At 44.7% G+C, this 13,154-nt stretch overlaps 1 protein-coding gene across 1 annotated transcript; it reads left to right on the forward strand.

Moving 5' to 3' along the window:
- Positions 1 to 537: 537 nt before the first annotated feature.
- On the forward strand, positions 538 to 10,307 carry INSIG1 (insulin induced gene 1). The gene is made up of 6 exons (XM_059818502.1): positions 538 to 547; positions 990 to 1,399; positions 3,412 to 3,536; positions 4,222 to 4,388; positions 4,872 to 4,971; positions 8,050 to 10,307. The coding sequence occupies exons 2-6, from the start codon at positions 1,006 to 1,008 to the stop codon at positions 8,077 to 8,079; spliced, it is 816 nt and encodes a 271-aa protein (XP_059674485.1). The 5' UTR covers positions 538 to 547; positions 990 to 1,005; the 3' UTR covers positions 8,080 to 10,307.
- The last annotated feature ends 2,847 nt before the right edge of the window (positions 10,308 to 13,154 follow it).

Genomic DNA, 13,154 nt, shown 5'->3' on the forward strand with positions numbered 1-13,154 from the left:
GCCCCTCAGCGGGCGGTTACAGCCCTCGGCGGAGGGGCGCTGAGGGCGCCTCGCGTGCCCCCCTCATTCCCCCGCCCCGCGGCGGCGCGCGCCCTCCGCGCGCTCCCGCCCCGCCCGCCATCGGCCGCGGCCCGCGCGGTCCTGGGGCCGTCAGCCGCGGTGCGGGCGGGGGGAAGGCGGGTGGTGTGTCCCGCACGTCATATCAGCCGCCCGGCCGGGATTGGCTGCGGCGGCTCACCCGACCGGCCGCGGGCGCCCGGGCTGGCGCGGCGGCTCCCGCGCTCGGCGCTCGCGCCCGGCCCCGCCCCGCCCGGCGCGGCCCGGCCCGAGGGGAGGGGTGGCGGAGCGGAGCGGCGGGCCCGTCGCTGCCTCCGGCCGCGGGTAGGTCGGCGGCGGGTAACGTGACAGCCGCGGCTGGGGGCTTATAAACCTTACACGGGGCGCGGGCCGGCGGCGGCGAGCCGGGAGGGAGGCGGCAGAGCGGCGGCCGGTCGCCCTCCCCCAGGGGCCGAGGCAGCGGCGGGAGCAGCGGGCGCAGCCCCCTGAGGTGAGAGGTCGGGGAGAGCCGCGCCCCCGGTGCCCGGCGGGGACAGGGCCGGGGAGGGGGGGGCGGTTTTAGGTCCCCGAGCCGGGAAGCGAACCCCGTCCCCGAGGGAGAAGGGGCTGCGCGGGTCTGACGGGAGGCGCGGGCGGGGGGGGTCCCCGTCCGTGTCCTCAGCTGGGGCCGAGCCCCGCGGGTCGCTGGGCCCGGGGACCCCGCTGGGGCCGGGCTGAGGCCGCGCAGCCCCTGGCCCTGTGGCTGCTCGGGTGGGTCAGGTCACCCCGCTCCTGCGGGGCTCCCGCCTTCCCCCCGGCCCGTCGGGCTCTGAGCCGTTTGCCCGCTGCCCCTGGGGCCTGGCTGGCGCTGGAGGAAGAAGCGGTGTGTGTCAGGGGCCGACCCGCCCCCTTGTTGGGGGTTTTAACGGACCGTCCCCGTGCCTGTGTTTCAGGACGCCGGTGAAGCCAATGCCCCGCCTGGAGAGCTGCGCCTGGAGCTGTGCCTGCGCTGCCAGGGGAAGGCACAAAGCCCAGCTGGGGGACACGGCTGCCGGGCTGGCCGCCAAGGTGGGCGAGATGCTGAGCTCCTCCGTCTCCAGCCCCTCGCTGACGCCGGTGGGTCAGGGAGCGCGCAGCCCCAGCAGCTCCAGTGCCAGCAGCACCTCCACCGGCAGCAGCACCTTGAACTTGAGTCAACACCTGGTGCAGAGGAGCGTGGTCCTCTTCGTGGTGGGTGCTTTCATGGCCCTGGTGCTGAACTTGCTGCAGATCCAGAGAAATGTGACTCTCTTCCCTGACGAAGTGATTTCCACCCTCTTCTCCTCCGCCTGGTGGGTGCCCCCGTGCTGCGGGACAGCAGCAGGTGAGTTGCTGACCTCCACGAGGGATTTTTTTTTCCCCCATTCTCCCGTGGGGAGGACAGGTGGTGGGGCTGAATTTGTGTGCGGGAGCTTAGCACTTCCGTCACCTGGAGTAAGTGATGTGAACACCGGCTTTTGGAAGGATGCGTGCCCACTCCAGCTTTATCCACGTGCAGGAGCCACCCACGCGTTTCCCGCGTGTCCGAAGGCTTTTTTTTGAGCTGGTGCACTCCGAATGTGGGCAAAGTGTGTTTTTCCCGCAGCGCGGTGCGGCCTGGAAGCGCCAGTGAGCAGCTCCAGCGCCGTGGCGCGGAGGCGAGTGTGGAAACGCGCTCCCCACGCAGCCGCCGCCGTGTTTCTCCAGTGACAGCGTCAGTTCAGCGCGGGGTTTCCCCGCTCTCCCCCCTCCGCCCCGCGGCGGGGCCGCGCCGTGGAGCGCTGCCGCCGCGCGTCACCGCCCCTCGCCGGCCATTGGCTGCCGGCGAACTGGTGAGTGGCGGGCGGCGCTCGCCATTGGCTGCCGGCGCGAACTGGCCACGGGCTGGGCCGAAAACAAGGAAGTCACGTGCGGCGGCGCCGCTGCCCGCCCCTGCGCGCGTTGCCCGCTGCCCGGGGCGCCTCCAGGGCTGCAGCGCAAAATACCCCAGAAAACCGGGACCGCCGGTGCTTACCCGGTGCGCTAGCCTTAATAAACCCCTCCTATCCTTGTCAGAACAAAATAAGGCCTTGGTGAAGGGCTGGGGGATTAAAAAGGTGTTAAATCTTAGGAAATAAACCCACTGTAATCTTTTTTTTTTTAATTTGCAATGAAGGTACTTTAAACAACTCTTGCATAGTTTTTTTTAATGCAGTGATATTGTCATGTGTTATTTGTACCTCACGGTAAGGTAGTATGAATGATAAACCATAAACTTGAATGAATGATAAACTGCATAGTAAAAAGAGATTGCCACAAGATATGCTCTAATGAGAGTTCTCGTAGTCCTGTCACAGTTGGATTAAACTTTGGCATTTAGCTGTTATCATAAGGTAAAAGTCCTGGTAACTGCCATCAGAATAATGAAACTGTTTCAGCATCAGATCACATGTTTTTCATAGAATGGTATGTCTTGTAGTCTTAACATAGAAGTTACTACTCTTAGGAATTTAAGGAGGGGGAAAAAAGGGATAGGAAGGGAAACAAATGTATGTTACATACAGTTAAAGTAGCATGGCTGACCCTGGAGTTGGTGACAATACATGGAGTTGCAAGGTTTAGAAGAATGAAACTCATCTAGTGTTTGTGCTAGCAACTGAGCTAACACTAGCCTATGTTTTTCTTCTGCAACCAATTTGCCGACTGATAAGGCTGAGAAAATGCCATATGAGGATACAAACTTTGTCTAGTTAATAGTGTGAGTAGTTATTTTTCCCTGGCATAAATATGACTGATGGCAGGTGCTTCTTTAAATTCAGCTCTGCTTCTATTTGGTATCAAAATTAGTCTGATTTGGATGGCAGCATAGGCTGACTTACAGCCCAGCAGAAGGAGAGAGAGCGCAGCTCTGCCAAGAAACTTTTGAGTCCAGGCAAATATTTAATTCAGGGCCTGATTCACAGCTAATGAGTCAAGTTCATAAAACTGTCTGCCCTGCACGTGAGCAATAAACACATACTCCATTCCTCACTGTAATTAAGCTTTTTGTTATGCTTTGTTATTTATTGGTACAAAACAAGCATCTGCTCAGGATGTCAAATGAGATATGCTCATGGGAAAAAAGGAGCTTGAAGTGAGATACCTTAACATCGCAATATATATCTCTGCTTTGAAGGTTCAAACAGAATATTGCTTGTTAGAGTGGAGGGGGTTCTTTTCTAAAGGGGGGCATAATGATTGTCTTTTTTTATCAGGCTTACAGTAGCGTGATCAGCACCTCACTACTTTATCAAGCACTTATTTGCCAAACTGATACTTAGTAATATTGAAGTAATGACTATATAACGGTTAGTACAAGTAGTGTTACTTCTCTTGCAGCTGTTGTTGGCCTGCTGTATCCCTGCATTGACAGCCACCTTGGGGAACCACACAAATTCAAGAGAGAGTGGGCCAGCGTGATGCGATGTATAGCCGTTTTCGTTGGCATTAATCATGCAAGTGCTGTATCCTTGAACTAGTTTGCATTGTTGCTCGATGTGCTTAGTCTGTTGTCATGAAACAGTCTCTCCCATTCACGTCTGGGAGAATTACAAAGGTAAGGATGATGCTGCTGGCAGAGACATAAACTTCTGTGGGACCTGCAGTACACCACAGTAGTTACTTTAAGATAGATACCACAGTTCACTTAAAAGTAGTTGGGGGCGGTTCTGGGAGGAGAGAGGCATAGACATCATAGTATGTCTGGTTTAACTGCAAGTATAACAGTGTAAGTTGTGTTATTTTAATCTGTATGTTGTCTACATCTAATAATTAACACAATTAACTACAGAGGTACACTGAACTGTTCAGTAAGAGTGTTCTTTGTGTTGAATAATGATTTGAGCAGAAAAGCTAAATCATCAGGGATAACTAGGTTACTTGAGACAAAAATCCATAAAATATATTATGATATACTATATTCTTTAGATGCTCAGTGTGACCAAAAACTGGTGTTGTCTTTGCACTCACACTCCAGTCAAAGTCAGCGAAAGAGCTGTGATTGCTCAGCAGGTCTGAAAACCACATCCTTAATGTATTGTATTTAGAGACGGAGAATCATGCTCACTTCAGTTTGAGTTCTCCCTTGTTCAATTTCAGCAGCAGGATGTCTGCAGACTTAAAACGATTGTCCTTAACATCTTTTTCCAGAAATTAGATTTTGCAAACAACGTCCAGCTGTCCCTGACTCTAGCAGCCTTGTCACTGGGTCTTTGGTGGACGTTTGATCGTTCAAGAAGTGGTCTCGGACTTGGAATTACAATAGCGTTTGTAGCAACTCTGATAACCCAGTTTCTTGTATATAATGGTGTTTATCAGTAAGTTATGCTCTTAAAATACTATTTCAACTCTCTGGTCTTAACTAAAAACAGGGGTGCACATGCACTGGAAGTTAGCTATTAACATATTTGGCATGTTCTTATAACATGACATTTTGTTTGTCTAAGGCAGCTAATTGTCCAGTTGTTCAAAATGATCAGATTGAGAACTGGGGATGGAGGGTGGGGAGCAGACAAATTGGGATATATGTTGAAATGGTAACAGATCAGCAAACTAAACTTCTACTGGCTTGGTATATCATTAACTGGCACTCAGGAGAGAGATTTTCTAAACTTTGCTGGCTAGGACCTTGGGTTTTAGAAGCTTCTTAAGTTACAGACTTAATTTGGTCTCTCTCTTTCTTCTTCTATGTTACTGGTTTTTTTGTTTGGGCCCAGGGAGGGCATTCTATAGCATCTTCTTAACAGTAAGTCAGGTGATGATAATAACTTGTCTCTAACTTATTTCCTTTTGTTTACTAGGTATACATCCCCAGATTTTCTTTACATCCGTTCTTGGCTTCCATGTATATTTTTCTCAGGAGGTGTGACTGTAGGAAACATAGGACGCCAACTGGCTATGGTAATTACTGTATAATTAGCATTTCCTTTAACAATCCAAATAACTTCCGTTGTTATTAGTCCAAGAACAAACTATGCCTTTAAGGGTATGACTCACAAATTGACAGAGATGAATAGATATCTTCCCAAGAGTTGAAATGCAAGTGTACAACCTGTGTTGCCAGTAGAGTGGGAATTGTCTTAGTAAGTGTTTGAGTATCTTCTGTATTTAACTTTTTCCAGCAACAGTGTAAATAAGACTGGAATCATTACACCACTTCTGGTGAGAATCTTAATCACTCCTGCTCCGTCAGTACTTTGAATTAACATCTAGAAAGATGCAGCTAGAAAACTGAGACACAGATGGGCTTTCTCTATGCAGTAAAGCGTTTTTCTTATGTAGATGAAAGGAAATGTCCCTATATAGCATTCAATTCCACCACTCTAGAATGAAATATGCTCTTTCTGGCCACTTAAGATGTAGTTCAAGTATCACTCCATATATGGGATAATATAAATGCCTATCTAATTTGCTAGGTTCTTAAGTAATTATTTCTTTGTAGCATACTTAAGAGTAAACCTGGCTGTATGCTTGCCTATCAGCCTAAGGCTTGGTTGTGAAAAATGTTCTGACAATGATAGATAGTAATAATTAATACTGTATTGATTTAATTTCTGTCTTCTTTGCTACATAAGTCATTTGTCCTGGAAAACATCCTTCAAGTATTTCACTTCTCTAAGGCTGCTGTGGTTTAGGTGCCTTTTAATTTTTACTGAAGGAGGGGCTTTTGTGGACTTCAGGGTTCCTGAAATATTTGTCTCTGAACTGTTTAGTAAGGGGGAGAGCTGCTTTTTGGGACCGCGAGGGAGTAAAAATATTAGTCTAAAACTAGCTCTCTTTCCTGGAACAGGCTTTCTGTCTCTTCTGCCTAGCCTTGCTAACACAGTGGATGGATGCTGATGTCTTTCTAATATAGATAGTCTGAACTTGATTCTGCAGATGGACAGGCTTGCAGACAAGCTGGGGAAGAGAGCCATGTTGCTTGACCACCACTGGCTAACATTAAAGATCAGGTTTTTTAGTATTGACTTTCAGTTACACTAAATTGACAGTATCCTCTTGTAGACAAGACTGTTTAAAAAAAAAAAAAGCATGGGGCAAATCTACTCCTGTTCTTGAGGTTTTTCTTTCATGCAGACTTGATGCCAAGTTACAGATTTCCCAGGACCATGGTCACAATCTTAACTTCACAGTCGATTTTGGCTCACTCTGAGGTTCTTTAAAGTACAGGCTCACTACTCCCCCTTTAAATCCCAGTGGTGCATCCTATCTGCATGTGTTTTCTCTTAGGACTACATGTGTGGAGGGAAGAGAGGGCATAATTTCTCTTTTTAGATTTGCCACTCACATCAAGTTAAAAAGATATATTAATATAGTTTTATTTAAGCTTTGCTATTGCAAGCAGAGTCTCAGAGTAAAATTACAGTCAGTTATATGTTATATGCTACAGTTCTGTATTTCACATTGGCACATGCAGTACTTCCAGTTGCTATGCTTCTTATGTTAGAAAGCAAAGGAAGGGAGCCTTAAAGAAGAGCTAAAATAAGTTTAGGTACATAGGACTTTTTCTTTTTTCGTTTGACTTTTTTTCACCTGGCATCTCACCTGAATGTAGTTAAAATCAGAATGGTTCCTGCCTGCAACTTTCCTGTTAATCTTGTCATCTTCCTTACAAAGAAAGAGGGAAGTTGGCAAGGCAAAGCATTCTGTTCTGGTTATCTAGAAGTATCTTCTTACGTGTTTTACATTACCATTAGTTATTCTGGAAAAACTTGGAGAAGCCCAACATTTTCATAGGAACACTTCTGCAAGTCACTGTGAGGCATTCTGTGCTGGAAATTCAAAGAATTCTACTTGTAAAACAGAATGGTAGCATTCAGTCTACTGGGTTTTTCTTGTACAGAGATGACCCAAAAGCATCAGTCTGTTTGTCAGCCATTGTGAATGTGGCAAGAAGATGGAATGTTGCATTTTTTTAAACTAAACCTGAATAAACCAGTTATTTTTTTAGTTATATTCTCCTATAGTCCCTGAGCTGTTTGGCTGCATGTGACAGTTGCAGGTCAAACAGTGCGTATTTTCTGGGCATGTCTAGAGTAGAAGGCAGCACCTGTGGAAAATGCTCTAGTGGTGTGAAGTTGCCTTGGTTCTTCCTCAGCCCCTGCCTAGCTTTTGCAGTTAGAAAAGAAATCAGCAGAGGGTTTGGGGGTTGATTTGGTGGTGGTCGTTGGGTTTTTTGCTATCAGCTTGAGGATGAAATCCAAAATTTATTTAATAGCTTGATTTCAAAAGAAAAGGTGAAGGTGCTGCTGCCACCGTCAGCTCTCACTGCTCATTATGACACCTAAAGTTGCTCAGTCAGTGCTCATCAGCTGGGTTAAATGGACGGCAACACTTCATTTTGAGTTGTAACCATCATTCTCAACATCTGTCAAAATAGGCTGGTATTCAGAACTTGGACCTCACAAATATCTATTGTTCGCTGCTGCTTGAGGCTGCAGAACTGTGAACGCAGCCAGTACTTGCAAATACATCAGCATTTTGGCTCTAGAATGGTTAGATTTCTTACACTGACATACAATAGGATTTCATACTAGAAAAGGGACTTAGGAGGAAATGAGTAAGTCTATCTGATACCAAGCTTTGATTGGAAAGATAAAGTAACTTATGCTTGAAGACAGTTTGAAAGAGGGCTGTTAAAAAAAAACTGAATTAATGTCCATTAAGTGAAGCACTGTTTACCTTCTGCAAAGAAGTAAACTGAGATGGGGAGGAAAGCTAACAAAGTCTTAAATCCATCTACCAATGGCACTGCTTTTTATCAGATGCACTAATTGAGGCAACACAGAGGCATAGTGACATTTTTACCCACAGTTAAGGAGCACGTCCTTGTTGAGCTTTTATAAGAAGACTTGTCCGCTAGGTCATTGTCAGCCTAACTGAAGCTAGTTGACTACTTAATCGTTGCAAATATTGCATAGTAGTCACTTACCACTTATCATTAAAATATAACATGTGTTTGTTGTTTTTTATCCATAGGGTATTCCAGAGAAACCACACAATGACTAAATCTTTGAAGAAAAGAGCACGGTGCCAGTGTGAAAGCAACATTACGAAGATGTGTTCCTGTTTTAAATTGAAGATTATTTAGAAAAAATAATCTCTTTATGGGCTCACTGCACAAATGACTTGTGGAAAAAATATTAATCCACTCTTAGAATAGCCAAGTGAAATTAACTGCTTATCTTGAAATCTTACCCTGATTTACTGCATAAGCATTTGCGTATGGCTGTTCTCTGGAAGAGTTTAACACCAAGTTGCATACAACTGTTCAGGCTAAGTGGCAGTTTTCCAAGTATTAGATTCCAATGTAAGTTATTGAAGCAGCTGCCGTGTTTTAAAGCCTTGAAACTGAAATTTAATTACAAGCTCTTGTATCAGTGCCCAAAGGAAGTAGATTGATGGTGCTTAACAGTGATGAAGTATGGTTTAATAGGAATAGTATTTATCCAAATCTTTAAAAAATAGGGTTATTTAAAAATAAGAGTGATCGAAACAGATAAAAGGCATTGCACTAATGCCTTTAGGAATCTTATGAAGGAATCATGCCCTTACTTGTAATGCTGCATTAAGTGTCTGTCTTTGACAGTAGAGAGGGTTGGAGGGACGAAAGGTTGGAAGTCACTTAGTTTGGAATTTCTAAATTACTTCAGTACAATAGGTGAACACTGGAGACAATCTTGTTCTAATGTCACCTTTATCAGGAAGTTCTGACTGGAAATTTCATTACTTCTGAAGCTTGCAGTCAGATTTGCAAGAATCAAGTTCTGGCCCTAGTTCAGTAAGAAATTTAAGTGTGTGTGAGTACTCTTGCTTAATATTAGACGTATGCTTCAGTATCTCACTTAAGGAGGTCTTGGGTATCTTAAATGTCTGGTGTCACTGAAAAAACATGCATTGCAGGCCATTGCTTGGCCATTGAGTATGAGCCCCCAACTCCTTAGATCTGCAATTTCCTCCCAGAGGTGTCCTTGATCATGCTTCTGTTTGAGTCTGGGTTTTGACTGAAATGATTGGAAACAGAAGCAGGCCTAAAATGTGATTTAAACTGTACGTGAAGAAGAACGAACAGCTTGTTTTCTCAGTTCAGTTTCTGAAAGAGATCACTACTTGTTTTTTCACAGCCCTATAGAACTTGCAATCTGTGATTGCCTTCTTAAAAAAAAAAAAGTGCTTATGTCACTACATTAAACATTTGGTGTTTCTTAATACTTAGTTCTGGTGAGCACAACGTATTCATTTGATAGCTTAGACCACAGGAGACCTAAATAGCAAGTGTTAGGTCTTAAAGTTGAAGTGCAATGTACAGTAAATCTGAGCCTCATGTTCTCTTCCATATCGATCATTTCTTATGAGAGATTAAAGAGAAAAGGGTTCTGAGTTCATTTCAATGCTGCATGGAGTCAAATGGAGCAATAATTTATTTAACTAGTAAAGCTACTTTTGTTGTATCTTTCATTGAACCCAAATTTTTAGAAGTACTCCAATTTTGTGGTTATGGTATACTTGTAAACTTCTATGGATTTGCCTTTTTGTATTATGCAATTGTTTTTTTGTGTTCATTTCCAATCTTACATGGCTTCAGATATAGTTAGAGGCATTGGTTAAAGACTGACCCATCAAAAAAGATGTTGAGGCAAGGTAGCAGTGTTCTGGCTGTTTTCACTCTTCTAAGGGAATGCTATAACTGCTGCTTGTGCTTTTTTATAGCAGGAGAAGTTTAGCGCAAAGTCTGTATTCCAGAGCGGACCCCAATTCTAATCTCTCTTTGGTGTAAATCAAGAGTAATTTCATAAGATCCTTCCTCAAATGTTTAAAACCTAAATAATCACATTTTGTAGGACTACTTGAAGAAATTAGGTCCTCAGATCAGGACTGGATCAGCTCAGCTGTTTTAAGTATGCTACCTGCTGGGGAGACAGTTTTGTAATCATCTTGAAAACAATTTCAAAATGTTATAAAACCAGATGTAAGTAAAGGTGACAGTGATCTCTACAGCTGTTTGATTGATAGAGGAGTATTTAAGATTTATTTGTAAAGGCTGAAACTAAATCTATATGTGTCAGAAATAATGCAGCCAAAAATGTAAGTCAAAAGTTCATTTTTTGCCAATACTTCTGAGTATCTTAACCAAAGTGATTTAAGTTTGGAAGAGGCAGGAGGGGAGTGAAGAAAATTTGCACTATTCTGAATTTGAACACTTAAATTCTCATTCTTACTGATAAGTTTTCAGCGGTGTGTTTGGTTTTACACTTTTTTACTATTAAAGTTTTGAGATCAAATCATGTTTGCCTTGGATTCTCTGTATTCGTGTTGTGTGGGAATCTTTCTTGAAAAGGAGAGTTGTTATGGTTGCATAACAAATATTTAGTCGTGCATACTTGGTGGTTTAAAAAAAAAATCCTAAACTGAATTTAGAGATTAGCTTTTAGAGGTGTTTCCAATTTGGGTTATACAGTTGGAAGAAAAACAGTCTTGTTACTGTGCCAAGAAAGTGACATAAGTGTATGTTATGGTTATGTGACTTAGGGTACAGAATCTTATTACCATTGTTTTCCAAGATGCTGAAATTCATAATTTGAAACAAAATATGGAGGTGGCAGGGCGAACATGCAAATTTGTGTTGTAGCTTAGGTATCTGCAGTAATGATTACTAAATGCTGAAGTATCTTAAAGAGTGCAAACCGTAAGAAGGAGTAAGCACAGCTGATAAGGCTAAGCAATTCTAAAACTGTTGCATCATCTGATTTAGGGAAGACAGCATATAGCAACTTTAAACAAAAAGTCTTGAATTTTACTGCACTTAAATATTTCAGACTTCTAGAAGCTGCTACATTTGTGGTGGAAGCAGTAGAATGGCTTTTTGATCAAGCTTCATTAGGAACTTCTTAACTATTTTAGCTTAAATAGGCTGTGCTTGCTTAACTTCAGCCCATGCTCCATGGCAGTTGAGGAGGTAGCTGTTAGCAGCTCCAATGTGAGAATGGCCCACATTCCCCAGGTACATTGCTTTCCCTCAAACTCCGCTCAGATTTTGTCAAAAGGAATTAAAAATTTTAAAAAAAAAAAAAGTGAGATACAGCCTGGTCTTAGAGAACTAGGACATGATGGTGTCCTTTTGAGACAGGAAAGTGTGTACAGAGTTTCTAAAGGGAAGAAAAAAAAGTCTTCCCAGCCAGAATGATGATTTGACCTGTGCATAGTTCCTGCAAATTCATTCAGTAGGTTATTCAGCCTTTGGCTTTAAGCGTGGGGATTTGCAGGTGCTAAATTAGCCACAGGAGGGCCCATAGTCTGTTCTCTAAATACAACAGGAACATATTGAGATGAATAATGAAATTAAGTGTCAGTTGCCTTACTGCACATCAGAGTAGCTCCAAAATTCAAGAGAACAAAGCATTACATGCTGGACTAATTGAACAAAGCATGGTTCATATAAGAGAGCATTGAGGACCATATCTTGGAAACCTGTGAGAGGTATGGGTGAACACAGGTTCTTCCAGCTAAAAGGTCAAGAAAGGTACTATAGGTGATGGTGATTTTTCTGGGAAATGAAATACCACAGGAGTTGCCCCATACCTAGTTTGGAGTCCTTCCCCTGCATTTAAATCCTCCTGTTGTGCAGTGATGATGTTTGTCTTCATGGGCTGCAACTGGGGACAGGTGAATTATATATGCAGTAAAACCACAGTTCTCATGCCTATCTCTGTGATAAGAAAGTTTGTCAATTGTGATGGTGCTACTGGCCTGATGTGGTTAACTTTCAAAGACAGAATTCAAAGTATGTATGATAATTTCTGTAAATAATGCATTACTGCCCAGAAAGTCCTAAAGGGTCAGAGCTCACATGAGTTTTATTCAGTAAAGTGTCTCTCCAGCTGCAAACCATGTTTCTTCTGTCACAGTAAGTCATGCCTGTGTACTAAGTAGTTTGAGTGCTATTATATTGTTATATTATCAGACAAGGGCTACAGAGGTTACACCAACTTGCTATGTTTCCTAGGGATTAAAATGCCAGTTACAAATAAGCATTTCTGCACAGAAATCACACAGCTACATCATTTTCTACCAGGTCTATAGCTGGTCAGTGGCTCCAGCACTGCCCTGTGGCAGCCAGATGAGTATCTCCTGGGCCAGCCTGGTGTGGCTTGGAGCTAGGAAGGGGAGGCCAACTGCTGTAGCTGCTCCAGGGATGCTCCAAGCTTCCTCTTCCCAAAAGCAACAGATAATGAGTATTTGTTTTCTAACTGGTCAAAAGCAGCTGAGTAGCTCAAACAGCAATAACTGTAATAGGCACAGAATGAATTACAGCTGACCTGCATTTTGCTGGGGAGGACGGAGTAAGAGGAAAACTTTTTTCCCCCCTTCTGGTGGGTTGACCCTGGCTGGACACCAGGTGCCCACCAAAGCTGCTCTATCACTCCCCCTTCTCAGCCGGACAGGGGAGAGAAAATACAATGAAAGGCTCGTGGGTTTAGATAAGGACAGGGAGATCAGTCACCGTTACTGTCACGGGCAAAACAGACTCGACTTCGGGAAATTAGTTTAATTTATTGTGAATCAAATCAGAGTAGGGTAACGAGAAATAAAACCAAATCTTAAAAACACCTTCCCCCCACTCCTCCCTTCTTCCTGGGCTCAACTTCACTCCCAATTTTCTCTACCTCCTCCCCCCCAAGGGCACAGGGAGATGGGGAATGGGGGTTTCAGTCAGTTCATCGCACATTGTATCTGCCGCTTCTTCCTCCTCACACTCTTCCCCTGCTCCAGCGCGGGGTCCCTCCCATGGGAGACAGTCCTCCACAAACTTCTCCAGCGTGAGTCCTTCCCATGGGCTACAGTTCTTCATTAACTGCTCCAGGATGGGTCCTTTCCACGGGGTGCAGTCCTTCAGGAACAGACTGCTCCAGCGTGGGTCCCCCGCGGGGTCACAAGTCCTGCCAGCAAACCTGCTCCAGCGTGGGCCCTTCTCTCCATGGGTCCTGCCAGGAGCCTGCTCCAGCATGGGCTTCCCATGGGGTCACAGCCTCCTTCGGGCATCCACCTGCTCCAGCGTGGGGTCCTCCATGGGCTGCAGGTGGATA

Source organism: Gavia stellata, chromosome 6, assembly GCF_030936135.1.
Source record: "Gavia stellata isolate bGavSte3 chromosome 6, bGavSte3.hap2, whole genome shotgun sequence".
Lineage (NCBI taxonomy): Eukaryota > Metazoa > Chordata > Aves > Gaviiformes > Gaviidae > Gavia > Gavia stellata.

Coding starts and splice junctions, on each gene's coding strand:
- INSIG1 (XM_059818502.1), top strand. CDS start 1,006: ATGCCCCGCCTGGAGAGCTGCGCCTGGAGCTGTGCCTGCGCTGCCAGG. Junction 1,400..3,411: donor GTGCTGCGGGACAGCAGCAG/GTGAGTTGCTGA, acceptor CTTCTCTTGCAG/CTGTTGTTGGCCTGCTGTAT. Junction 4,972..8,049: donor TAGGACGCCAACTGGCTATG/GTAATTACTGTA, acceptor TTTTATCCATAG/GGTATTCCAGAGAAACCACA.